This window comes from Paramormyrops kingsleyae, chromosome 8 (genome assembly GCF_048594095.1).
Source record: "Paramormyrops kingsleyae isolate MSU_618 chromosome 8, PKINGS_0.4, whole genome shotgun sequence".
NCBI lineage: Eukaryota > Metazoa > Chordata > Actinopteri > Osteoglossiformes > Mormyridae > Paramormyrops > Paramormyrops kingsleyae.
The window spans coordinates 26,322,245-26,348,998 of NC_132804.1; the positions used below are offsets into that span (position 1 = coordinate 26,322,245).

The window sequence follows — 26,754 nt, forward strand, 5'->3', positions numbered from 1 at the left end:
GACAGTATCAAATGCATTTCTTCCAAAACCAAAATGTTTTGTTTGCATTTTATTGGCATGGAAAAAAAACAGCCATTAAAAGAAATCATTTTCCAGAATTTTATACTTTATCACTGGGATGCGACAAGTTTGCTGACGTTTTGTTTTACAGCACAAATTCTTTCCGACTGAGCATGCTTCCAGATGGACATGCACAGAGCTTTCCAAAAATGAATTTGATAGCAGATGAAGTTTCCAAAAAGAAAAATGCATTACAACTCAATCTGCTTAAATCACCCATTATTGACTAAAGGTGAATTCTGTAACATAATAGGACAGACTTGATATTTTGACAGCACCTCTAGTTATTACATGAAGAAAACTGAGCTTTTATTAAGGCTGAGTAACATTTCATTGGATCTTTCAGTTTTTGTTTCTTAAATTGAAACCTACTTAATACAGATTCAGTAGCCTGTAACCATTTTGAAAAATAGTAAAATGCTTCCAACTCACTGCTACCATGGACTTACTGATTAGAAATGTTACGAGTTTATATCATGGAATTAAAAATTGTGGCCCAGTTGTCACAAAACTCTTTGAATGTTATTGTATCAAACTAAATGCAATCAGCAGACCTGCAGATATTCCTTGCATAGACCTATTCATTCAGTGACTAAAATAAACACACACGCCAGTCATGTGTACTGTTCTCTGTATGAAAATGGGTCTTTAGTCACCATGTTTTTTATTGATAGATTATACATAATACACCGATTACACAACCCCATCCGACTGTAGAAAACCAAAATTTACAAGAACAAGAAAACAATGCACCAATGGGAGCCAAGGTCAGAGTGCATCACCAGGTAAAACGGGAAACTCACTTACGCTTGTCAGCTTCAAATACATGAGACACGTCACCAACATGTCAGGTCAACACAAAAAAATTCGAGTTATGAATGAAAGTCTTTAGAACACAAAACTGTATATAAAACCAAGAGAATAAACAAAACCAAAAAAATAAAAAGGTACCGCTCTTGCAGGCTGAGTGGCTGTTCAGAGTCCAGTGGACTGTGCTTATTTTTCCATAACTTTTTTTTTCTTTTTGGCAATTTCCACTCTGTTCACAAGCTTCTGTAGTTGTTGATCTCGGACGCTGAATGCTTCACGCCTCCCCCCCCCCCTCGATTTCGCAGAAACTCCGGTGGTGGCCGCAGCTGGAATAGGACTCTAGGTAGCGGGTGTCGTCATTTCCGAAGGTAAATGTGAAAAGAGAGGAATCACTGTCTAAGCTCAACAGGTGTGTGAAAAACAGACCCTGCGCCCTGCGCTTCCCTCTTCCTACACGCAAGTAGCGAACTTGTTGCCAGCACAAGTTGCCAGTTCTCCGCCGCAGCGTTACAGGTGGCGTCCGATACTCCGGCAGACAGCGTGGTCCAGCTACGTGGGGACGGAACCGAACGCTGGGGCGGCAGCTGCGAAGCACAGACAGCCGGCCTTTAGTTACTCACAATGCTCTCGATTTGTGCCTCTGCTGCATTGGAAAGGGAGAAGCAGGTAATTCACTCCTGGGATACTGCAGTTCTGGCCTTTTGCAAGCACCTCCATAATAGGTTGTTAGGCTAACATAATATTTAGCTTATTAGTTCCAGTCTTCCTATTAAGTCCAAATTATATGAATATAGAGCAAGAAGTCCTACAAGACTATTACAAAACTACTTTCCCTGCCCAGTTCAGCTGATTTTGACAATTGGGTTAATTTATCCAAAATATTGCCCGGCAGTTGCCAGAAAGCACACATGACAGAAAGTGAACTACTCCAGTACTTTGAGTTGCCTGCTAATGGACTGATTGGTGCAGAAAGCCAGCAGTATCAGAATAAGTGCTGCATCACTCAGGAACCAGCTGGACTAGCTTCAATCTGTGCGTTATACTGAAGGAGGAGACCCGCGTGGAGCACCAGAGAAAGCAGACAGGGTGGGGGTGGGGGGGCACCGGGGAGACAGCTGGAACCTTCACAGCGGAAACCGGCCTTTCACAAGCTCCTCCGAAGGCAAATAAGGAGGATACAAGATTAGTGCTTAAGGGGAGAGGAGTTACAATACACTCATAGACTTTATTAGGTGGGGGAAATCGAGACGAACTCAATTAGCATGTTATCCAAAAGAGCAGAAAAGACGAATGCAGGAACAGAGCAATCAGAGTTTAAGGGGACTTTTATGAAAGACTAAAGACAAAGGAATCCTGAGCCCTGTTCTGCTTTGGGATTTTCCTTATCTTGATTTCCTTTGCTTATCCAGGACGAGGTAGTCATCTGCCATTAAAGGACTTATTGGTCTCATGACTTATATTTTAGAAAGAAAAACAGAAAGTATGCATGCAAACCATTTCAAAAGATTCTTCATAAACACTCAATAGCCTAGCAACCATTTTCCACCCACCCCCACCCCTTGGCTAGAATACTAAAAACGTATCCGCAGGCAATCCCCACTCCCGGTACCCCCACGTCTTCGCCATTCGCGTCCGCACGCCCTCTTAACGAGAGCCTCCCTCGCTTGCTCACTCACTCACCGACTTAAAACAGTAGGAATATCCCTGAAAGATTAAGGTACATGAAAGACTGCTGGTTTTTTTTTGCTTGCTTGTTTTCCTATATTAAGAAGAGGAGGCAGAGCGCAGACAGCCGCTTGTGTTGTTTGTCACGCATGTGCCATGTGTGTGTGTGTGTGTATCCTTGCATGTTTCCCCCGCTTTCGCTGAGCGATGTTCTTTCATGAATCATGCCACCAGACGCGAGCTGAAGCCCCCTGCCAACCACAGTGCCTAGTCTTTCATGAGTCGGTAGACGTGGTACTGTGCCCCGTGCTCACTGGCGGACACCTCAAACACGAAGGCTATGCACAGGAGGGTCTCCTGTGTGTCCCTGTTCGTCACCACCTGCCGCAGGAGGACAGAGGACGGGGCGAGACAGTGAGGAAACATCACACAAAACTGGGCACAACTACACAACAAAACAAGTACTTATGTCTCTAGTCTTGAGAGCCCATCATAATTCTGCATACTTGCCAGTTTTATCAAATTTATGCTAAAAGACCATATATTTGTGCAGATCTGACTTACAATACAAGAGAAAGAGCATCAACACAAATGCATGATCATTAAGGTAGGTGGGTCTGGGCGATCTGACTCTGTGCCCAGAAGGCAGTGGATTCGAATCCCACAACAGAGATTCATATCAATATTGCACATCTGAACAAGACTCGTAACTCCAGATGCTCTAGGAGAACCTGACATTGGCAGACCCTGCTTTCTGACCCCAAAACCTGTATATGCCCACCCTGCCGACAGCATGCACCCGCGCGTGACCTTACCTGCAGGATGGTGAAGTTCTCTAGAACGCTGTTCATCATGTACTTCTCTGGCAGGTGCTTGAGCTTGTGGATGAAGTTGATCATGTACTCGCACATGGGGGAGCGGTGGATCCGGTACACGCACCTCCCGCCCTCTACGCGGGCAAACTCTGTCTGGGGGGGGGGGGTGCAATCAGCCGAAGTCAGACAGGGGGTGGGGGAGCAGCGTACACCACAGGTGATGTAAAGCGGGCGACTGGTGGGCAGCGGCAGCAGTCTTACCTCCACCTTCTCCACCACCTGCTTGCCGAAGGAGCAGACCTTGGTGGAGACTGTGATGGTCATGTTGTCGCTGCTGCTGTACTGGCTGCTGACTCCGTAGAAGGAGCCGGGGCCGTCCTGCACGTCGCCGCCGCTCAGGTCCGCCTGCGGGTGACACGCGTTTCCCAGCCCATCAGGGACAGACGCCTCCACTGAGAGGAACAGCGCCCTCCTTTGATGGGGGTTCATATGGTAGCTAACTTGGGGTGAAAGCTTCATGTGACCTCCCAAGGCTGGAAATGTATGTGGCCCATCCATCCAGCCATGCATCCATCTGCCCCCAACCACTTACCCGCTAAAGTCATGCTAGGCACCGTGAGCTTTGAGCACTCACCCAGAACTTGACCAGGAAGAAGGCGTTTTGGGGGCCCTTCTCGTAGAGGTCCTTCAGGCCGCCCTTCCTCTCGGGAAACTTGTCGTAGATCTGCCGCACATCCACAGCCTCCAGCAGGGGGTCGCTGTAGGATGGGTTGGTCTGGCCGATGTGGACAAACAGGTGCTTGCTGAACTGTAGTGGAGAGAGGTAACGGAGAGCGTTACAGATGGATGGGAGGGGCGGAGGGAGGGGCCGAGTGATGGTTCAATGGATTGGGGGGGGGGCAAGACTTGCAGAAAATAAATTACTGTGGGTTATGGGCCTTGCTCAAAGGCCCAAGGGTGACATCACTCTGCCAATACTGGGATTTGAACTGGTGACCTTCTGATCACAGGCACGGGGACATGTAACCCACAGAGCCACGCACATTAATTATTTTCTAAATTCTGTAATTACAAGGAATCTAAATATTTTTGAGAATATTATGGAAGATGTGCAGCCTCTTCGAGAAGTTTGGGGCTTGCATTTGCAGAACCATTCTCAGTTTTACGTGGCCTTCTGAAAGTCCACAGGGATGGTCTACCTGGACCGGACCTCGGAAACACACGAGGTGACAGGAAGGCTCAGGGCTTGTCCTTTAAGGTGCGCAATTGCGCGTGCACGCCATCACGCGCCTAAAATGGTGAAGAGCTGCGCAAAGAAATGCGCGCCTATCAATAAAAAAGAATTAAATTGTACGCGCCTCATAATTTGTCACGTGACCAATCGACGCTCCACGGAATTATTCATGACAACAATGGCGTCGAAAAAAAGCATGGATAGCAAGGGTAATCCGTGTCAGAATGCAACGTTTTTGGGGAACGAATTAATTAATTGTAGCCTACCGTTTCCACTACCTGACCCGCATGGTCTTTGTTTTACCCATAACCAAACCATAAATAAATAAAGATAAGTTACACACAAATTACCACCTGTCAATCACTTTTTCCGCGGGACTCTGGCATGAATAGGCACAGTGATCTGTGTCGTTATAATGGCGTCGACAAACTTGGTTGGTAAAAAAGGTGCAAATTCACCTTTCTGGCAATACTTTGGCTTTAGACCGAATGAAACAGGACAGCCACGAGATACGTCTGAAGTGGTGTGTAGGATTTGCGGTCAAGTTATCCGTGCAAAAGATGCGCAGACGTTCTGTTCGTTATGGTAAAACCATGAAAAAGGCATATTTGGTGTAGTTTATTTAATCTAATTTAATTAAAATTATTTTGATTTTTTTTCTGCTGTTTCTGTATGCCTCATTTATTAATGTAAACGAACTAGTTCGTGTAATTCGTTTGGAGTTCACTGTAATTTGTATTGTGATCGCTAACAACTTCCTTGTTATTTCCTCATAATAATAATAATAATAATAATAAAATAAGTAAAGATGCGGAAATTGAAAGCATGCATTTAATTTGGCTATATAGTGTGATTAAGTGGTGTGTTTTTCGTGAGCTGGTTGCTGCTGCGGCGGGGGTGGGGCGGAGGATCGCGATGTCGGCTCAGCATCGTGATGTCTATCGGTCATCGGCGATGGACGATGGCATCGTCTATCGACCCAACCCTATTGTCCAACTCTTAATATTGAGCTATCCCCACTCTTAGTCCTAGTCCAACAGCAATATCCTTGGCTACTGTCATTACTCACCCTGTGGTCTAGTTGCAGATTCTATCCTGGAAGGCAACCTACTCAAAACTACTCAAGCACTTAAGAGATGGCATCTTCATAACTAGTTAGTATTAGCTGTATACATGTTAAGGATTGGCTGCTGCTGGGATTGACTGCTGATGTGTTCTTCATCCAAGAATTAAGTTTTCAGAGAAGACACTGGCTAACAAATGCAATTTCAGTGGAGAAACAGAATTTGGCTCATACAAATTATTGGATGCCATATCTAAGTTTTGGCCCATATAATCTTAATATTATGGTGCTCTTCCCCTCAGCCTTCTGCAGCAAGTGTTATGCAAATTGAGGACAATCTCCAAAGTATTGATGCAAAAAAGACTGAATTCTGAATTGCAAATTTTATTCACCAATAAAAAGTGATTCACTTTAAATGGGTTTCTACAAAATATGTTAAAGCATTAAAACTAGGACAAAATTCTCAACTAATACTAGGACTACAAAAAACAGAAATATGTACAAATACAAGTACATTTTGACCCATTGCACCAAAGTCCAACCACATTTTAGGCGCACAAAAAAGGTAAAATTGTGCACCTAGCACTTTTTAGGTGCACAAATTTGTGTGCGCCTGCATTTTTCAAAGGACAAGCCCTGAAGGCTAACATGACGCCTCACCGTGTCGGGGTCCCTCTGCATTTCCATGAAGGCCGAGTACTCCAGTAGGCGCAGCTTGGAGGAGGCGATGGTGCGGTCCTGCCACACGGGCACCGCCGTGGCAGTCGGGGCCAGCGGGGGTGCTAGAGGCTCGTAACCTGGGCAGGGGGAGGGAATGCTCGTGTCAGAGGACGCGTGTGGCGGAGAGGGGGGGTAGTAAAGGCTGAGAAGCCATAAGCTGGGACAAGAGCAACAAATGGAGGAACAAGCAACGTCTAAGCTTCTTAGCTTAAAGCATTTAACGCCACGTGAAGTTAGTCACAGCTTTTGCAGGTGCGGTGAGGTGTGAACAGGCACCATGTTTGCCCGCCCGCCCGCCCGCCCGCCCGCCCGCCCATCCATCCATCCATCCATCCATCCATCCATCCATCCATCCATCCATCCATCCATCCATCCATCCATCCATCCATCCATCCATCCATCCATCCATCCATCCATCCATCCATCCATCCATCCATCCATCCATCCATCCATCCATCCAAATGACTCATCCTAGCAATTTAACTCCAGAAAGCATAGACAGCAATGCAATCCACACAATAGACTGAATGCCTATTCACTGCAGATTATTTATTTATTTATATTTAGCTAATCCTTTTGCACAAGTGAGGATTAGAGAGCAGTGCCCCGGAAGCAATTAAGGGCCCTGCTTGATGGCCCATCACTGAAGAGTACTGTGATGGCCACATGATTTGAACCCACAACCTTCTGGACATGGGGCAGAGATTCCTAACCCTGCTTAGCTAGACACAAAAGACATATGTGCAATCAAAAAATATCTTCACACAAAGCTGCCTGATAGCTGACATCTCCTTCAGTCAGGACTTCCATGGCTGATGGATAGGAGAGGTTCGAGCTTCTGATACCAGCTGGTAATCAGCAAGGCCTGCCAGAGAGCTGGAGATGTTCCCACCATACTCACTGGGTATGGGCGTGGGCACTGGGCCTTGTAAGTATGGTGTCTGTGAGAAGGGCTTGATGCTGGGAAAGGACAGAGACAGTGGGGTACAGTTACAATTAAGCCATTTTCAGCAGGGAACAGCTCAGCTAGGGCTACAGTAAACAGCTCAAAGGCCTACTTACTCCTGAGTGGGTCCTGGGTGTCCAGGGATGGAGGCGGCCCAGAACTAAGGGAGAAGATGTCAGAGAGTCAGCACATCAACACAGGAAAGAGGGAGCTGGGTGAGACGAGAAGCCTAGCGTGTGTGCTGGTTACCATCTCAATCAGCCAGCACACTTCACTTGCTCGAGGACATTCAACTTAATCTTGGTATTAAAAATTTGACAATTATGCTTAAGAAACAATTATAATCATAATTAACAACAGCTGTTTTATGAAGGAATATATAGTGTCTGGTCAAATGGATTTGGGTCTGACGGGTTGAATTGCAATAAAGCAGCACACACACAGTGGCCCTAGAACATTTACATTTTATTTATTTAGCAAATACTTTTCCAAGGAAACATATAAATGAAATGTAGTCCCTGGAACTACTGGGAATTAGAGCCTCCCTCAAGGGCCCAGCAGTGAAATCACTCTGACATCTGTGGGATTCAAATCAGCGACCTTCTGATCACAGGCAAAGCATCCTAATTCCCTGGGCTGCACACTGCACCCTAGTAACTAGGGAATATCGCAACTGGCTCCTGTTACACTAAACACCAAGTCATATTCCACTTTTCCACTCTCGGATGCAGACGAAGGGCTGTGACCTAAATTTCATCATCAAGGCTGCAAACAGCTGCAGTCGGTGTGTAGCCCAGGTTTTTGTGTCTAGCGGAATATGCACATGTGCATGATTTAGGTGTAATCGATTAGGTGTGTCCAGTAGGTGGCAGTGTGGAATTTCACAGCGCATCAGCGGTTAATGACGAAAGAGTAGAGGAAGAGTAGACGCACTATGCTGCCATTTAGAAATCTTGGTGGTAAAATTCGCCGATGGGCTAATTTCAAGGATTTCAATATACCTCTGAATGCCATAATGTAGCATCGCCTGAGCCTATACTAATAACTTTAAAACTGCTGATAAAAATGTACCTGTTTCACTACACTGCTTGTATTTGTTGCAATACATCTGTCCCCTCCTGGTCTGGCGGAATATCACAGCTGTATGCAGCACCGGCTGCTACCATCTGCATCCACAGCCAAATGTAGTATCATGACAAGCCGCCCTGCGCATGATCATCCGTAGCCCGAAAGCGCACGCAGAAAAGTGAAGCATGAACTAAGCTTCACATGTAATGGATTAGCAGTTACCCAGGTTACCATGCTTCCAGATTTGTTTTTGGGCCAAACTTCCTGTGATGTCCAGAGCAGACGTCACCCTGGGTGTTTAGGAAGATCACATCGGGTCTAAGGGAGGACTCACCCGGGAAGGCGGGGGGTACGGTGACTGGGGCATGGGGGGCAGGGGGGTCTTCGTCATGCCAGGGGACACGATCTGCGCTGAGGAAAGTGCAGCCATGCTCTGCAGGGCCTTGTCTTTGGATGCCTGATCCTGTAACCAAGACATTTACCCTGTGTGTGTGTGTATATATATACACACACAGACGCACACAGACACACACAGATTGATAAAGCATTCCAGAAGTACCAAGCACCTTATCCCAAGCAGAGAAGAAAATCATCGCAGATGCTACAATCTAGCCTAGGAACTATACCGATAAGATTTCCAGTATTCAGTAGCAATTGTGAGTTCATTCTGTGCTTTACTGCAGCAGCATGTTAAAGTCGCAGAGCTGGAGAACAGGAAGAGCAACTTGGAATGTTCTACGTGCAGCCCCAGAAGTGAGAGGATGCTGGGGGAAAAAAAAAAACCACGAGGACTGTTTCTCTGCCACACAGTCCGCTTCATCCAGCCCTCATTGGCATCCCAGAATACACCACTATCTATATCTGAATATAACTGAACACTCAAAGGGCGTTTTTCCACCGCACCAGGTACCGTACTTTCGGTACTTACATAAAGTGCCGAAAATACGGTACTTACTACTTCTTTCGTGTCGGTTTTCCACTGGCGTAAAAAACATGGTACTGGCGCCAAATGACATCATCAGTGACTGCCCCTGACTGACATCATCACAAAGCGCAGCTTAAATCATAATAAAAAAAAGCCCAAATTTAAAACTAACAGTTTAGGCTGGAAAATGCGGTTTATTGTTATGTGAGCTTCTATCACAGTATAAGATTCAGTAATATCCAAATTGCATGAATGCTGCCATCATTTACGTTTACGTAGGTACACTTACTTTGGCTAAGCCGATCAAAGCAGTAAGAATTAGCTTACTGATAATTAAGTGTTTTGAAAGCAAACAAATTATTTAATTATGTTTTTTGATTTTCAAGCGGCATTGTTCGGTGTTCCGATCAATTCAGTTTCCCTATGTTTATCCTGTCTATCAGGAAATAATGTTTCTCCTAATATTCAAGCAAAGAGGTATGTGAAATGTCTGAAAATCACTCGGGTACATTATTACATGTGAATACAGTATCGTTATTAGTACCGATGCCCAGAGTTGCTGTATACTTTATATAATATATTTTAACAGGGGGGAACCAAATATCCTGGATGTCAGGAAATAATGTTTCTCCTAATATTTAGGCAAAGATGTATGTGAGATGTATGAAAATCACTCAGGTACATTATTACATGTGAATACAGTAGATGACGCGTCACGCATGATAGTCTTATAAGCAATACTATACCGTTTTCATCAATAAATATCTCTATCCAGCGAATTCAATAATTCCATTATCTGTAAAAACAAAAAACATCTAAAAGGCATGTGATAATAAAAAAATGTTTTAAAATATATGGCTTGTTTACCTGAAGAGCTTCGTAAAAAGACATGAAAACAACAGCGAAACCGCGTACAAATCAGCGCGCGACAGGGGAATCATAGGGAAACTGAATTGCCCGGAACGGCTAAAACTTTTTTATTTCGAGTCGTGCCATCGAAATCCCGCTGGATCTGTTCATCTGACCATATGGCGATTAAAGTCTGTGTTTCCTCGTTTGTCCATCCTTCCATTTTACATTTTTATATTTTTGTTTCTACTGCTTTTTATTTTGTTTCTCGCTGCTGTGTGTTTCAAAAGATGGCGGTTGTATTTTATGTTTCAACGGCAGGCTATTTGCATAACCAATCGACAGCAAATACTTTTGCCAGTCCCACCCCAAAGTACCGAAGTACCAAAGAAGTACCCCAGCTGGTTTGGTACTTTCGGTACTGGTACTCGACCGGAAGTCAATGGAAAAGCGAAAGTACCGCAGTTTGTGCGGTGGAAAAGCGCCCAAAAAACACCTCATACCTCCTGCCTAAAGCAGATCATAGCGGACAGGAAGCTCGTGCTATTCTTGACACTAACGCACCGCAGAGGGAGGTAGCCACCGAAAAGACACACGCTGTTAAATCCTCTAATTTTAGCATCTTAGCTAAACAAAAACTGGCTCTCAAGTAACAAGGACCCAGCTGATTATCTTCCCAGCTATGCTCTTAAAAGGACATCCCTTTGACAGTGACAATAGCTTCCTCGCCATGACATAGGGAACACAAGTCCTTATGCTCAAATAAACATAGCATAAACACAAAGTCTAGCTGCTTATGCTGGCAATCATGGGTGGGTGGGTCCTGGAGCCTATCCCAGGCAGGAGGAAATCAGAGCCCCTCAGAGGAATCCCGTCAAAAGTTTGGTTTAAGATAAGATTTTTTTTTATTTAATTTTTTAAAGAAATTGTGGGCATGTGCAAAAAAGTACTTTGCTTTACCAGAGCCATAGTCAGGAGCCCTGGGTGAGTGTTAATGCTCTTGACTGCTAGCTGATAGCTCTCGTACTTACAGTGGAAATCCCAAAAGCCACTGCACTCCATCACTGCTCAGCAGGCTACCAAAAACAGCTTTTACAGTGCCTCCACTCGCACCAAAAGCAGCACCACGGAACAATCAGTGCTCAGAAAGCAAGGCTGCTTTAAGTGTCAGACGCTCCTCGCTGTGTGTGGAGGCCACAAGCTTAAACGGTTCTTTGGTTATGAGTAGTAATCAGGTTCTCTCTCGACGGCCAAGGCTTCACGCACAATGGTCTCCATTCAGGAGGCAGGACAAGGCTTTTCATTCTCCTCTTAGGCTGCACTCAATTGCCATCACTGCATACAACACAATTTCCCACTGTCGCCCTGCCAAAGGCGAGGAACGCTCTTGTTACAGGCCTGGCTACTGCCAAGCCTTCACAGTTCAAGCTCTGATGTTCCCACTGCAAGTTTCTATGACAACAGCTTCTCGGTATTTCACGACGCTCCAAAAAATGTGCCGTGTTACTGCATCACGCCATGATCACCTTGAAAAAACCTAAAACAGCACCTGAGCCCCAGTCAGTAGAAAGAACCATGTTTATGGAGTTAATATCCCCCCACCAATGTGAGCTGACAAGCTCATGAAAGCAAGCTAGTGGCCATAGCATCCTTAGAAAGCCCAGCTTCCTTTTCAGGATGAACGGGATACACACATGCATGAGTAAGCATGAGTAAACAAGCTTAGCACGAACAGAATTAGTCTGTGATGAGGAGGACAGAGACGTTTCTGGGGCGCCTTTTGTTTGGAGGTTACAGGCGTGGGTTAAAGTGGCCCAGGCAAGACAAGCCATGGCGTACAGCGAGTCACAAACGAGCAGGTGCTCCCGCTGCCCCAGAGCGAGACACCGTGGAGGAGCAGAGAGCCGCGTGGGCCGAGCCAGCGGGGAGGGCGGAAAAACTCCGGTCCAAAACTTACCAGGTTCATGGCCTGAATCGAGGAAGAGAGACACCATTAGTGTAAAGCTCTTTAAGGACAAAGGTCACCGTGTGCCACCTTCCTGTCAATTACGTCATCGCTCCAGCAAAGTATACACACTTTGAAGGAGACTGTACACATCTGGCATGTGCGGCAGGTAATGCGGTAGAATAAACTTGGTTCTATGCACCTGACCATGCTGGGTATAGCATATTGCACAGCCCTCTCTAAAATTAAAATTAAGCACACTAATGAAAAAGAACCATTTATTAATTATATATCAGTGCTAGTAGCATCTTTCTACCAGGGTCAAGTAAATGTTACTGATTTCTCATATTGTAATGAAAAATGACGAGAAGATGATGGAGATGCTGATCTCCACAGGAAAAGAGAGGAACACCCAGAAAGACCCCAAACATCAGTATTAGATTCCCATGACAATCCCACCTGGGAGACTGTAGCTGGTGACTGGAACCGCAGACTTTCAAACCAGATTCTGGTTATAGACGTTGCGGCAGTTTATTCAAGACAGAGTTGTGTTTCATTCAAAGCGCTGAGGCTTGAAGGCCATTTAGAACTATTAAAAATTAACCCCAGTCTTACACAATTCTAGTCAGAAAGATGGGTCCCAGTCACCGGTTCAGTAAGAAGGATGAGAAACAGGTCGATGAGGAGTGGCGGACGGCCTGTCGGGCGGGAAAGAAACAGGAAGGAGGACACAAAGGAGAACAAAGGCAGAGGGCCGAGGAGGGTGCATATACAGAACAGGTAGGGAGGAAGCATAGGGAGGCCAGTAGGGGGCAGCGGCGAGGCACAAGGAGCCAGCACTAAAGCCAGGCGAACCAGAGGCGGCCATGCGGCAGCAATGCAGACGCTTAAATTAGAGCTGTGCGCTTCACAGGACAGTATCTGACTCCCATTTCGGTGATAAACTGCCCAATTGCACTATAAATGCTTTGGTGTTTATGGAAAATACCAAAAGCGAAGATTTCTGTCAGAATGGGCCATACGAGGTGGATCTCCTGTATTCTCCAGCGCTAACGGATACAGCCACATTCATCTGTTTAGAGCGGGAGGGAACGAGGGAGAGCTGGACTAGTAATGTCGTGCTGCTCTCGGCACAAGCTGTCCTGGGGTCACCGAGGGCAGCCGTCACGGGGAGCCGTCGATCGGGCACGTCAAAGTCAAATCGTCATGAGCTTGCCCGCCCTTCCCACCGGCAGGCGGTGCGGGTCTGACCGGGGCTTCGATTAGTACGATTAATTTAAGCCGTAAGGGTTTAAACGTTAGGATTCGGGGAGGAGGTGGGGCGTACAGCCACCCCCAATGGGCTGTTAGAGGCAGACACTGACGAGTGCCATCAAGCGCATACCTTCAGCTTCGACTGCATCTCGCGGGATTTTCTCCGGGCGAGAACCTGCAGGTGGCTAGAGACCTGCGGGGATGAGAGCGGAAAAAGGGAAGAGGGGAGAGCGGAAAGGAGGGGAGAGAAGCCGTAACCAAAGAGGAAAGAGACGCCCCGGCGCGGCCCAGGGGCCCAGCTAGCGCCACCTACCTTGATGCCGGCTTGGTATTCTCGCACTTTCTTCCTCGCTAACACCTGTATGTGACTAGACACCTAAAGGGTGTGAAAGAGTTTTAAACACACAGGTAGGAGCGACCAACAGCCAAAACGCTGAAAACTGGGCCTGCAGTGTTCCCATGGTGACCTGACAAGGCATTATTAAACTTAAACTTTCATGTCGGCACATACAGCAACAGGTTTCAAATGCTGAACGATTTAGAAAATAGGACATGCCATGCATATCAGCATTCGGATTAATATTCGATGCTGTGTGTTTTGATTGGATGTTTTCTAGGAGGACTGACACCTAATTGGATGGTCTGTGGGAGGTCTAACACCTGATTGGATGGTTTCTGGGAAGCCTGACAAACGGAACTGGAAAACCTTTATCAAACCTGGTCTGGTGTTACGGCGAGTACAGCACCAGACTCCCCTCTTAGGAGCGCTAGGCCCCCTGCTGGCCGGTTCGTAGCTCAGTATCAGTGTGTTTCTGCTCACAGGCTGTAACGAAAGCCTTGGCTCTGGTCCAGTTCTGTGAGAAAGTGTCCACACACGGAAACTGAGCTTGGAGCAGGTTGGTGGGTGCCTTGCAAAACCTGGTGAACCTCACTGTGTCAAAAGCTCACTGTGTGATGGACAGGGCTGGCCCAAAGCATACGTGAATTAAGCGGATGCTTAGCACCCAGCGGTCACTAGGGGTCGCCCCATGTAATCAGTCTATCGAATGGGAAGGGATATGTCATAAATAAAATTTTGCTTAGGGCAGCAAGAAAGGTTGGGCTGGTCGTGGTGACGGGGACGTCCTTTAAGCGAAGGCCAGAGAGCATCACTCATATAGCTGCTCACTGTTACTCGTCACCATGTTCCCAGTGACAGCAGCTCTCTGAATGTGACACACATCCCTGTCCCTTACCCTCAAATCCCAATAGCGTTCAGTATGTCTCTCTTCACCAGGCACGCTCTTTCAAAGTCACTGTTACCATCACCTTCAAGCCAGACCTTAACCACCGCTTATTTCACGGTAGCTGTTATTCACTCAGCTCACCGTCACTTCAGTGTGAATAACAATCACCTCCCATAACCCAGCAAACCCAGAAATGTGCTGAAGTGTCAGTAAATTAACTGAAACTGGTTTTTTCCCCATTTTCTTGCATTAAATAAAAGTGTAATAGCTCTGTATCCAGTAAGAGCCCAAATCCAGAATAAGAGGCAACAATTACCTGCTTCCTCGTGCGGGTTTTGCCAGTTCGAAGTTTGATGTATCTGGCTATCAGCTCATTGCGACCTGAAACACAGGCAGACAGACAGATGCACTTCAGGACGGGGGAAACCCACGAAGCCCGGGTAGGGCGGCGATACTGAACGTGCGGCCTTAAGGCAGAGGGAAATGGGCCGGGGTGCCGGTGCAGTGATGTGAGACACTGCCGGCGCTGCTCGTGTCGTTCAGCAGTCCTGGCAGTCTGTAAGGGAGATCCCTGAGGCCATAAATCCAGCTTTCAGTCTCGTGAAATGTGGGATAATGAGCCACAGCCCTCAAGCGTGACTAACCTGCAGCTCCTTTACAAATAATGAGCTGTGCATAGTTTGGCCACAAAGTGGCGCTAAAATACTAATAACCTGCATAGCCAACTGACTGAGTCGGGTAGTTAATTCTGAGGGGGTGGAAAGTGTAAATCAAGGATATGACTCAAGTATTAAAGCACTGTTTTTAATTTCCTTGTTTATTCCAAATGGTGGTAGTGTGACTGATTAAGGAAGGGCAGGAACAAAACGTGAATCAAAATTGGGGCAAATGTGTCAGAAAATAGAATATTTCAACAAAAACTATAGAAGTGGATCGATATTTAAAGAACTAATTCAATTAAAATCTACTTAACTGCATTCATCTTCCATTGCTAACATTAAGTTATACTAGAGGTTCAACAAATATGGAAAAATGACAAGTGTTCAAATATGACAGCACAGTATTCAAGGCTTCAAAATTCTATTATATTTTTATACAGCACCTTACAGATACGATCGCTCCAAAGTGCTTGACAAAGGATCAAAGAATAGTATCGCTTACACACCAGAGTTTAAGGTGACACGAGTGTAAATGGAAAGTAAACGAGAGCGAGAAGACAATGGAGGAGACAGTCAACAACTCGCCTGTCTCGACAAGTTACTAAAACTACAAACCTTGCCCTAAACTCTCTGACACTGAATTATCCAAACACCTATTAAGCCAGACAAATGAATCTAGACCACACCAAATATCAAAAGCTGAAGGGATGCCGGCAGCATCCACAATCAAGTCGCTAGATTCTTCTAAATGAAAAATGAGTGATTCAACTCAATTCTATTACATTTATTCCATAATAATGTGCGCACTCATTTACATAACTGCTGTCACATATAAAAGCCAAAACAGGAAATCTAACTAAACGACTATAGCTAATTAAATGATACTGTTGTACAATGCTTTATAATACAATACTGGAGAATTAGCTGTAAGTGCATGTAGCCATTATGTCTGCAGACATATACCAGGGCATCAAACATCCCACAATATCATTACAGCTGGAGACGCCAGGAGCTTGCAGTCTAAATAATGCTTTAGGCCAGAAGACTAACCTACCCAGGGAAAGCAAATATGCAGAAGAGTGATATTTATTCATGCCCACTGGGAAATTCTCTCTTTGCATACCCCATCCTGCTCTTTATGAGACACACATACAGTATGCAGGTGAAAGTAAGTTTTGAGGTCATAGTGTGGGGTTAGCCAGCATGCAGTGCCCCTTGAGCTGGGGGTTAAGGGCCTTGATAGGGCCAGCACTTTCATACTAATCCAGGGGGCAGGGTTTTCAGGCCTGAATCAAATGGCCAGTAAATTCTCTCTCTGCTTTAAATCTACTGTCAGAGTGCGACTGTAGCCTCGGCTCGAACGGCATCAGATATATCAACGTAAACGCTGACGTGTTGGAGCCCCTCACCCCCTGCCCTTTGTACTCTCACCCTGGCCATCTGCCTTGACACCCCCACCTTCCTCACCGTGAACCTGGACCTCTCCCCACACACCCTGGGGGGGTGGACACACCCACCCGCACCACCACATTCTGCTCATTCCCCGTGGGCCTGAGGGCACACACACACACTGGGGCCTACTCCTGCACAGAGACGGCAAAACCCCAGCTCTATGTGGACTGGGGGGAGGGGGCAATTGTACAGTTTCTCCATCAGATACAAAGTCCCCACTGTATCAGCCCCCCAACTGTGCTCGCCCCCAGGAGCACCTGCTGCAGTCCATCCGGCCCAACTGGGCCAGTGGGGGCTTTAAACCTTTATACGGCCGAGGAATTTGGAGTGACAGCAGGAGGAGTACCTCTCCTCAGCCCTGACGGCATGAATCAGCTCACGATGGCGAGGCTGAAGTCCGAGGTGAAGCACGGAAGCACCCAGAAAAAAAAATATAATGGAGCGGTGAGATTGCGTGACTTGATCTGAAAGGGAAACCCAGCGAGACATCTCAGCCGGAACAGCAGGGCCCAGCGGCCCGGTTCCCTGACAAGCTTGGAGGTTGGGGAGGAGCTGGAAGGCACACCTCGGTCACCGCCCAGAAAGGCCCCCCCATGGCAGGACGGCCGGCCTAACGGATTGCTCAACTCTCAGTATGAGCGCCCTAGGGGCTGACTCGGTGTTCCTAATGCATGCAAGAGGGCACACACACACACACACACGCATATGGACAGACAGACACACACACACACACAAACACGCATATGGACAGACACACACACACACAAACACGCATATGGAAAGACACACACACACAAACACGCATATGGACAGACACACACACACACAAACACGCATGTGGACAGACACACACACACAAACACGCATGTGGACAGACACACACACACACAAACACGCATGTGGACAGACACACACACACACACACAAACACGCATATGGACAGACACACACACACACACAAACACGCATATGGACAGACACACACACAAACACGCATATGGACAGACACACACACACACACACAAACACGCATATGGAAAGACACACACACACAAACACGCATATGGACAGACACACACACACAAACACGCATATGGACAGACACACACACACAAACACGCATATGGACAGACACACACACAAACACGCATATGGACAGACACACACACACAAACACGCATATGGACAGACACACACACAAACACGCATATGGACAGACACACACACACAAACATGCATATAGACAGACACACACACACAGCCAGTAAACTTCCCCGTTTCCCTCCTGAAAAACAACCTAGTGGGCCACACTTTACACTCTGAACAGAACCAAGCTGGTCACACACACCGGTCCCCCCCCCCCATTTCATTTGGCTTCATTTATCCCCCCAATAAATAGACCTTTGTATTTAAATGATTAGGTGCCCCCCGATATCAAACTGTCTCCCATGCCACTGCACACCGCCAACACTTCCCAGATATCCTGTTGGCTTTTACAGCCCTTCAGTGCTCCTATATTTAACACCAGCAAGGCAAAATTAACATTCGAGGCAACTTATAGTCTCAGTGTCCTGGGAAAGGCTTCTGTGATAAAGCAGCAGTTAGACTGTTCTGAGCAGAAAACTGCCAGAAAAACGATTGGTGAGGCATCAGAGTATTACTGGAGCCTTTTCCAGGGGGGTCTGATTTTAACGAAATCAAAATAAAAGGTGCTATTTAAACTAATCGGAGTACATTTATTTGGGAAGACTAAAGAACTTTTTCTTAGGGGGGGCTAGCCACGCCCACATAAGATGAGCTCTCAGAAAGTTTCCAGACAATCTTGGTTCATGAAAGACACCCGTAAAATGGGTCTTGCTGCAGGGCTGTTCAGGAAAGGTCACCATCTCTCGTGGGAAACCATTTATTTTGCTATTAGCTGTAATCGTTTTACCAACATCACCGTGCCACCCGAAAACATTACAAGAAACCCGTTTGTTTTTTTTTGGTGATGCCTGCCAGCGTACTTCGTATTCGCACTGCACGGCTTTGTCGCGCGAGTACGTCCTATTTTGTAATACAGCCCAGCAAAGCGCCTCCTCTTCGGGCAAGTATCCCGGCAACCAGATAACAGAAGAGGAAAAACATCCTCACGCCGCTGCCATCAGACCAGACGAGCCGCATTTCTGCCAAACACTCATCTTTAAAACATCTCCCGGGGTTGCGCCGGAGCCAAAATGACGGGTTCTGAGTCACGGCTCGGAGATGCGGGGCTGGGGGTGGCTGCAGGTGAGCCAGGTGCAGGTAGAAACTTCTCTAAGTATAAGACGAGAGTAACTTTTTCGCTGTGTGAAAAATAATGCCTTTATATTTCGCATTATTATGGAGCACGGCAGCGGGACGTGTTTCTAGGTCGCGGCACGGATCGCGCGCGCAATTTTCCTTTTACAGATTTTAATAAGGAGGACAATAGCGAACGAAACAGGGGATTCTGGTCTTTTTCTTATCATGCTGTGAAACGCAGCTGTAAAATACCATTTTTGTCCTCTCCAATCTCCCATATATGCGAAGTGCGAATGCGACTTTTACCTAAATAACAGCTTTAAGTAACGCTGAAATTAAAATTAAGTTACGCATTTCGTGATCTTGAGATAATTAACTGTTTACAGGATACCGATTTAAAAGAATTGTGTGCATAACGTCCTACTTCAACAAGCTAACAAATGCACTTATGAAAACGGGAAGTAATAGGCCTGCTGGTACCATGAGAAGACAAAAAAATACTACGACTAACAACAGAACTATTATTATTAATAGTTCTTTTGTTATTATTATTATAGTCACTTACACACCTTCTGTGGGGGAGCTGCCAAGCAACATTCTCTATAAAAGTCACCTTAATGAACTGCGGCCTATTAAAAAGCAGATGGGGTTGTTTAAAGTAAGAAACTTTTGTTTTCGTACACAGGGAGTGCTGCAGACGAAAGCCGGGACCAAACCGAGCTGAAACTCGTGTCGAAACACCACGGCGCTGTGGCCATGGTGTTACCGTGCCAACCGTGTCCTGCACCTGGTCACACCGGCTGACACCATTAAAGGTGTGCCCCACGCTCAGCGCCGCTGTCCACGCAACACCCCAGCCGAAAACAAATCCAGTCTGTCACTCGTTTGACACAGAAAGCCTCTCATCAATTCCCTGTGGGCTCATCTGTTCCGCCCCCCACTCCCGTCGAAAGAGCACCCCCCCCAGCCATGTTTCTGGATGCACGCAACGTTCCCACCCAGACACAGATGCACACAGGCTGGATTAATTCTGCGAGGTATGCAAATGACCTGAAGCTTCTAAAACTGTTTCTGAAACACAGACGATGGGATTCTGGGATGATTCACGCAGGAATTTCTTGGCAAAATAAGTTTAGTAATAACGAAATGCAAGGCTTCAATGAGTTAAATCTCAAAAAAAAACTTCTCCCCTGTACCAGACAAAAGAAAACATTGCATTATTGGCATGCAGATGCATTGGGTGGGGCATTCAGTGGGAAATAAGTCTTTGATTACAAGTTATTATTAGTTATCTGAAGAAAAGTAACATCCAAGTATCTTGCCTGTGTTGTCTTGTGAATGTATTCAGTTCTGGAAAACAAGCGTGGGGTGTCTCAAGACATATTGGGGAAGTGTGGATAGAATGCTGTACAGACAGACGTGTGCAAGCTCTTTTTATGTTTGGGGCTTGTTCATGCCATCTGCATGTCTTAATTCAAAGCAGCAGGGTAGCTATTGAAGGCGCCCCCTGATGAATTTCTGGGGATTAAAATGCCTGTTAATGAAGATCACTAAAGCCTTGTACCCGCCTCACTCACTCACACTCATACTCACACACTCACACACACACCTCAAAATGCCACTAAAGTCCATTCTTCAAGGTCATCAAATCAAAATTAAAACCTAATCACCGAAACATTTCATGCATAATTAATGATGTGACAATTCTTTAAATAGGAATTTCAGCTTCTGCCATCTCAGGTATGATGGGGCCGAGTGACGCACCAACCCTGAAGTTTCTGAAGCGAAAATTTGCGAAAAAAAGTTGACCACACCATAAAAGTTCCCCTGATTAGTCAGCGAGACCAGGTCAGGCTTCACTTTGAAGCCTTTCGAAAATCTTCAATGAAAATATTTGCACCCATGAAATACCAGATCCACTCGCAACATTCACACCTTTTCTCCTAGAGTGGACCCTGTGATGTCAAAGTCTTTTTAGAAGGTAACAGAAACTCATACGCAGATGAGAAATGAGCTATTATTACACTGACTGTGCCGCATGACTATGAGTGACAGGCTGTGTGAGTAAGAAGCGATTTATTTACCTCACCTCCATATTCAGCACCGCATAATGACAACAGCAAAACTGTAAGCCAATTAGTAACCCGGACACACAGAGTGACAAACTTTCAGATACACTATTAGTAGGTGAACTCTCGGCAGGACCAGTTACACCATGAAAACTAACTTTCCAAACTTAAGTAAAACTCAAAAGTTGGGTTTGTAAAAGGCCTGTAATACAACATGTGGAATTGCTACAGCTTCAGACTAATCCAACTTTAAGAGGAATTACAATAAAGTTCCTGAAAGAAACCAAGGCCTCCATCTCCACATGGGACTTACTGATCACACTTACCGATTACTGATAATAGGACTCTTGTCTGTCATTTGGTGCACTGACTGTTTAACGCTTTAGCCAAAGAGACAAACTGGCCTGTGACAATTTCAGCTGCAGAGAAAAGCAATGACGCGAGAACAGAATTGTCCAGCAGCAGGAGAGAAAGGGAAGGCAGTGAGGAATATACCATAGCTAAGTGATTGCAGACTTGGTCTGGCCAAAGCTCTGGGGTCTTGGGAAAGAGAGGAGTCTACACTCATTCTTTCAGCAGTGTAAACAGCAGCGGAAGAGGCTGCTGGGCCAGGTCAGAGGCCTTCCTTCAAAACAGCTCAAAACTTTATCCATCTTCAATACAAACAAAACCACACAAAATACACTGATAATACAGAATAAATCTGAAAAAGTACATCTGTATTACAAACCTAAATCTATAGCACAGTTCCAAGGTCAAATCGTCAGCAAACATTAACACAATTAAGGCACAGTGCTTGTTGCACAAAAAGGAGTAGCGCCAAGACCAGAAATATTTGCACTGCAAGCCGTAGAGCTGTATGGTCGCTTACTTAAGGAACAGTAAAGAAAGCACACATGAAGGTCTAACAGAGCGACACCGTAAAAGATTTTAATGGCAGACACGTGAAAAAGACCCCCTGCTCTGTGGTTAATAGATTCCAAGAGTCATTTGTCAGTCTGACACGGACAAACACACCAGGCCAACAAATCACCGACATGCTAATGTTTGTGCTAGATTAACGTAACTGCCGCCCCTCGTCATCCCACCAGATCATCTCGAATTATTAAACCCGAGTAAACAACGCAAATAATTTAAATGTGTAGCACAAATCCTCCCTTCAAACGGCTTTGACTAGTCCGAAAAACTTAGGGGAAGGATTTTACAGAAAAGAAGGAAAATAACCAGATTCTTTTTTGAAAGCCTGAACCCCAAATAATTATATGGGGGGGTGGGGGGGGGGGTTCTGTTACAAAAGAGCATCCCCCCCCCCTTTACCATTTTCACATACCTATTCAAACTAAGACATCCTTATAAGGACACGGGTGTGAATTGTGGTAATCAACCTCAAACCAAAGCTCTGGGAGCTGAGACGGAGTGACCAGAAGACTGTAGGCTGCTTTGGCAACATGCCCAGTCTTAACTCTTCCCCATCTTGGGTTACTCTTTAATTCTGTCTTTTACTGAACTGTCCGCAACAGCCACAACAGCTCAGATCCTGCCAGGGCATGCCGGCACGCCTCACTTTGCTTTCAAATCCAATCGATTTGCCTGTCAGCCCCCCCCAGCTAAAGCTTACAAGGTCCACCGACAGCTCCCAATCAAGCTACTCATGGACAGTGAAGAACGGGGGGGGGGGTTCGGAGCCTTGCCAATGACTCGCCACACGACGGAACGTCTTCCTCGTGACAGCGTGCAGCCAGACGCCGCTTGGAAGGAGCCTGAGGACCGAGCTAGCCGACTTTGCGGATAGCAGGCATGTAGCTGGCCAGAGACGTTCACCGAAATCCGAAATATCAGGAAATTCCACATTAGTGGTATGACGAACCCTGAGTCAGGAGAGCAGAGGCTTTCTGGGAGATTACTGGCCTGTCGTCTCATAAATGAGACGCCTGAAAGCTAACATGCTAAACTACCGCAACGCTGCGACTGGAACGTGAGTCTGTGCGGCAGTGGGGGGGGTTTTCATCAGCCAGATACAAATGTTTGTTAGTTTGGTGCCCAAAAAAAATTAATAAAATGATTTTAGTCAGGGTAATTAAGAAAAAGTCTGGAGAGTAGGAGAGAGGGAGACAGAAGCTCGGGGCATACCCATTATCACCTGCGTGTCGGTGTGTGAGGAGGATATTTTGTGTGCATGTGTTAATTGTTTTGTAGGTATGTGTCATTAATTTGTATATACGCATGTGGAAGGCTGACTCTCTCCTAAAGCCTGTCTCTCTCCTAAAGCCCGTAACTGACGTGTGTCTGCAGCAGCCCGAGGGGGAAGGAACTCCTTTTCCCCTGAAGGCTCCCTAGAGGACACCTCCCAGATATGGGGTGGAGGGGGAGGGGGTATATATTCCTTGCCAATTTTTTATGCTTTCAGCCTGGTGGGGGAGTTCTGTAACGACTTTGAGTCACATGGTGTGTCTGAGGCTCGAGCCAGGAAAACAATAACAGAAAACGGCCATATTTACACCAATTAGGCGGTGAACTCTGAACTCAGGGCTGAGAACCTCAGACAGTGCGTACGACCACCTCATATAACACCGCCGACCTCTGAGATCCCATCTTCCCCTCCTGCTTTGGCTGTTTCCAAGCCGGACAGCACTTCAGAAACACAGCTACTTAAAGGATCCTCTTGCCATTTTTGCACATGTGTGTTCCCTGCGGGATACTTTTCAGGAATCCACAGATGTTTATGAAAAACAGGCTAGAGACACAGCAAGTTCAAATTAGTATGCACAAAAAAAATAAATATCAATCGCTGTTTCCTTTATCTACACATCTCCCAGATCAGGAAAGCGAGTCCACTCATCAGGACTTAACTCTGCTAGCGTGCTGGTCGTGAGCCCAGCTTCTAAAAGGATCTGACACCTGCTGCCAGTCACAGTGACGCCGTGTCACAGCTCCAGGCTGCTGTCGTCATTGGACGGACCAGTTTGCGTGTCCCGTGTCATTGCTCAAATGTGACCTCTTGCAGATTCCGTGATGTTAGCATCGTTAGCATTATTAGGAGAATCTATCTAGGCCACGACAAATAACAGCTCAGAATCGGCCATCGCACAAAAACAATGCTCTGAAAATCTCACCATCCCAACCACACACACACACATGCTGTCATTTAAAGAAAACCAACACCAGATGAGAAGTACACATATTCCCCAGAATTAACCTACATAGCCGGATGTTTTAGGAGTGATAAACCACTGGAAATTATATTCTCACATAGGTTTGGGTTGCAGGAATGACATTTCACACAGGATATTCGACTGGAATATGAAAGACTTCACACAACTTAGAGTTTACAAAAAAAAAAAACAGTCAGTCCTTATTACATGACTTATTCTTGATATTAGGTAATAAATACTGCATATTACACAATGTTTAGCTTAGCTTCTTTGAGCGTGTGTGCGTGCATGTGCGTGTATCCTGGCAAGACAACCTTCCAGATTCGTACAGCGTGTTGAGCAACTTTGCTGAGTGTTCAATGGAAAAAAAAAACGAAGTAGGACAGTCCAGCTGTAAACAATACTTGCATTCGTAAAGTATCTCCTGTCGTCAAAGGCCCCGGGCAGGACGTGGAGGGACGAGCGCCTCCCCACCTCTTCAAAGCGCCGGTTCCCTTACCGTACATCTTGCCCTCATCGGAGAGGATGATCTTGCGCCGGCCGCAGGGCGGGTAAATGGCCAAGGCTTCCTGGAAGCTCTGCTCGATGTCGGGGCTCCACACGCCCTCGGCGTCCCCGTCCATGGCCTTGTCCATCTCATCGCTGCCCTCCTCCAGCGCCCCCTCCGGGCTGCCGTTCGCGTTCCACTCGTTAGACGCAATGGTGACGGAGGCCCCCCGGGGCTGCTGGGAGAGAAGGGGGGGGGGGTAATTAAAGAAAACGAAGAGGTGCAGATGTAGGGAAGTGCCATTGTGTGCAATTTTATTCAAACAAACAAGGGCAGAGATCCCATTTTTGTTCGGTTTTATCCTTGTTTGGTATTTTGCGACACCTTTAGGGTGTACATCAAATCACATCATTTTATCTGACAGGTGAGTGAATAAAAAAAGTTGTATGCAAAGTCCCACAACAACAGCTACGAAATAGGAAGTACACCAAAATGATATATATAGCATTGTAGTTATAGATAGTGTGAATGTTAGGGTTAACCTGCAGCTAATGACGGAACAACTTTAATACCCGTGGGATTATCACGACCTGTCAATCGCTGCCTGGCTCTACAGAGACAGTGACAATACAGTAACAAACAGGGCAATGCTTGAAGCAGTCAGTGGTGGCTCGCAATGCACCCCTGCCATCACTACATAGCCCTACTGACCCTTCTACTTGCTTGCCCTCTCCATGTATGAAGTACCTCCACTGCAGACATTTAAAGGTGTCCAAGCCACTAACCGACAAACTGCCCGGCTGATGCCTCAAAAATGTAAAAAATACCAACCTCCTCTATTCAACATTTTATGGTAATGGTGTCTTTCAGTGAAGACAATTAAGGGGCTTTACCTGTGTTAATGTTCACTGGTACGATACCACAATGATGTGTTACACATTTAACTTAAGAGTGAAAATGCAAACTGGAATCAGCTTTCACCCATTACTTTGGTGACCGAGTATGCCTGTACATCTAAAATAAATTCTTTCAACACGTTCGATGTATACGTAAAATGTATTTTTTAAAAATCACTAACTTCAGCCTTTCTCTATAGTTGTTTAAGTCTTGGTAAATGACCACAAGACAAATGTAACTGAAATATTATACAATGAGGTCTAAAACTTACTAATAAGCACATGCCATAAAAAAAATTCCTGTGGTATGGTAGTGTGCCTCCATGCGGTACTGTAATGGCTGAAGCTAGTTAGTGATCTTAAGTAGTTTTCAATCCGTCTGTACAGAACGGCATTGTTTCTGAAAAAGGACCACAAAATGTAATTGTTGTTTTTGTCTGCTTAATAAAAAAGAAATATATAAAAACGATCCTCCGTAAGCCGCAGGGCTGAGCCGACGCCAGTTGAGAAGCCCTGCACCGGACAACACGTTTAATCTCCAGCGATCGCAAGAAACAGTCTGCTTGCCTTTACACAGCGACGTTCTGTGGCTCTTATACTGTAAGAGGTGGCGGAGGGGGGGGGGGGGGTGTTTGGGAGGGTAAACAACTGGACAAAAGCAGGCAGAAAAAAATGAATTAATTGTAAATGTCCAGCTGAATTACTCACTCCCTCGATGTGGCATAAAAATAAGCATTCACATTTGAAATGGGGACAGCAGGAAAAAAGAAAAAATTAAAATAATTCCTATATAAACACATGCATAGGACTGAGGGCTGTGTTTGTGGCAAATTTTCCCAGGGCATTTATAGATAAACAAAACCAGCTGGGTGATTAAAGAGAACAGCAGTGATGCCACCCTGATCCGCGGTTTGAGTGCAAAACATCAGCCAGGCAAAAAGAAAGAAGACATAAGTAACAGGTGAACTGAGCGGTAAGAATATTTGTGAGGGAGACTATTTGGTGCCAAAGACTGGGACAAAGATCACATGCTAATAGAGAATGTCCTTCTCCTTATATTAAACCCTTAAAGCAGCTTCTTTACCAGGATCGTGTGGCCAGTCTATGGATAGCAGAGGGAGGAAACTTTAAGTTCCCATTCTGTGGTGTGCCAGGGTTCAGAGACTGGGGAGGGGGGGGGGGGCGCGGAATCCTCAC

The 26,754-nt window shown here is 46.0% G+C and overlaps 1 protein-coding gene and 1 long non-coding RNA gene across 5 annotated transcripts; one reads left to right on the top strand and one right to left on the bottom strand.

The window, feature by feature from the left end:
• Positions 1–681: 681 nt before the first annotated feature.
• On the bottom strand, positions 682–24,896 carry LOC111837566 (transcriptional enhancer factor TEF-5-like). 4 transcript variants are annotated; one of them, XM_072715540.1, is made up of 13 exons: positions 24,674–24,896; positions 14,897–14,961; positions 13,668–13,730; positions 13,485–13,547; positions 12,113–12,124; positions 8,716–8,844; positions 7,430–7,473; positions 7,269–7,327; positions 6,308–6,444; positions 3,985–4,158; positions 3,612–3,755; positions 3,351–3,503; positions 682–2,916 (listed from the first exon to the last, which is right to left on the bottom strand). In XM_072715540.1, the coding sequence occupies exons 1-13, from the start codon at positions 24,807–24,809 to the stop codon at positions 2,803–2,805; spliced, it is 1,293 nt and encodes a 430-aa protein (XP_072571641.1). In that variant the 5' UTR covers positions 24,810–24,896; the 3' UTR covers positions 682–2,802. The 4 variants fall into 4 exon arrangements, with proteins under 4 accessions (XP_072571641.1, XP_072571642.1, XP_072571644.1 ...); XM_072715541.1 differs by lacking the exon at positions 13,485–13,547; XM_072715543.1 differs by lacking the exons at positions 12,113–12,124; positions 13,668–13,730.
• Positions 18,231–20,234, top strand: LOC111837567 (uncharacterized). Its single transcript, XR_002836681.2, has 2 exons — positions 18,231–18,959; positions 19,639–20,234. It is a non-coding gene; the product is annotated as an uncharacterized lncRNA (long non-coding RNA).
• Positions 24,897–26,754: the final 1,858 nt, after the last annotated feature.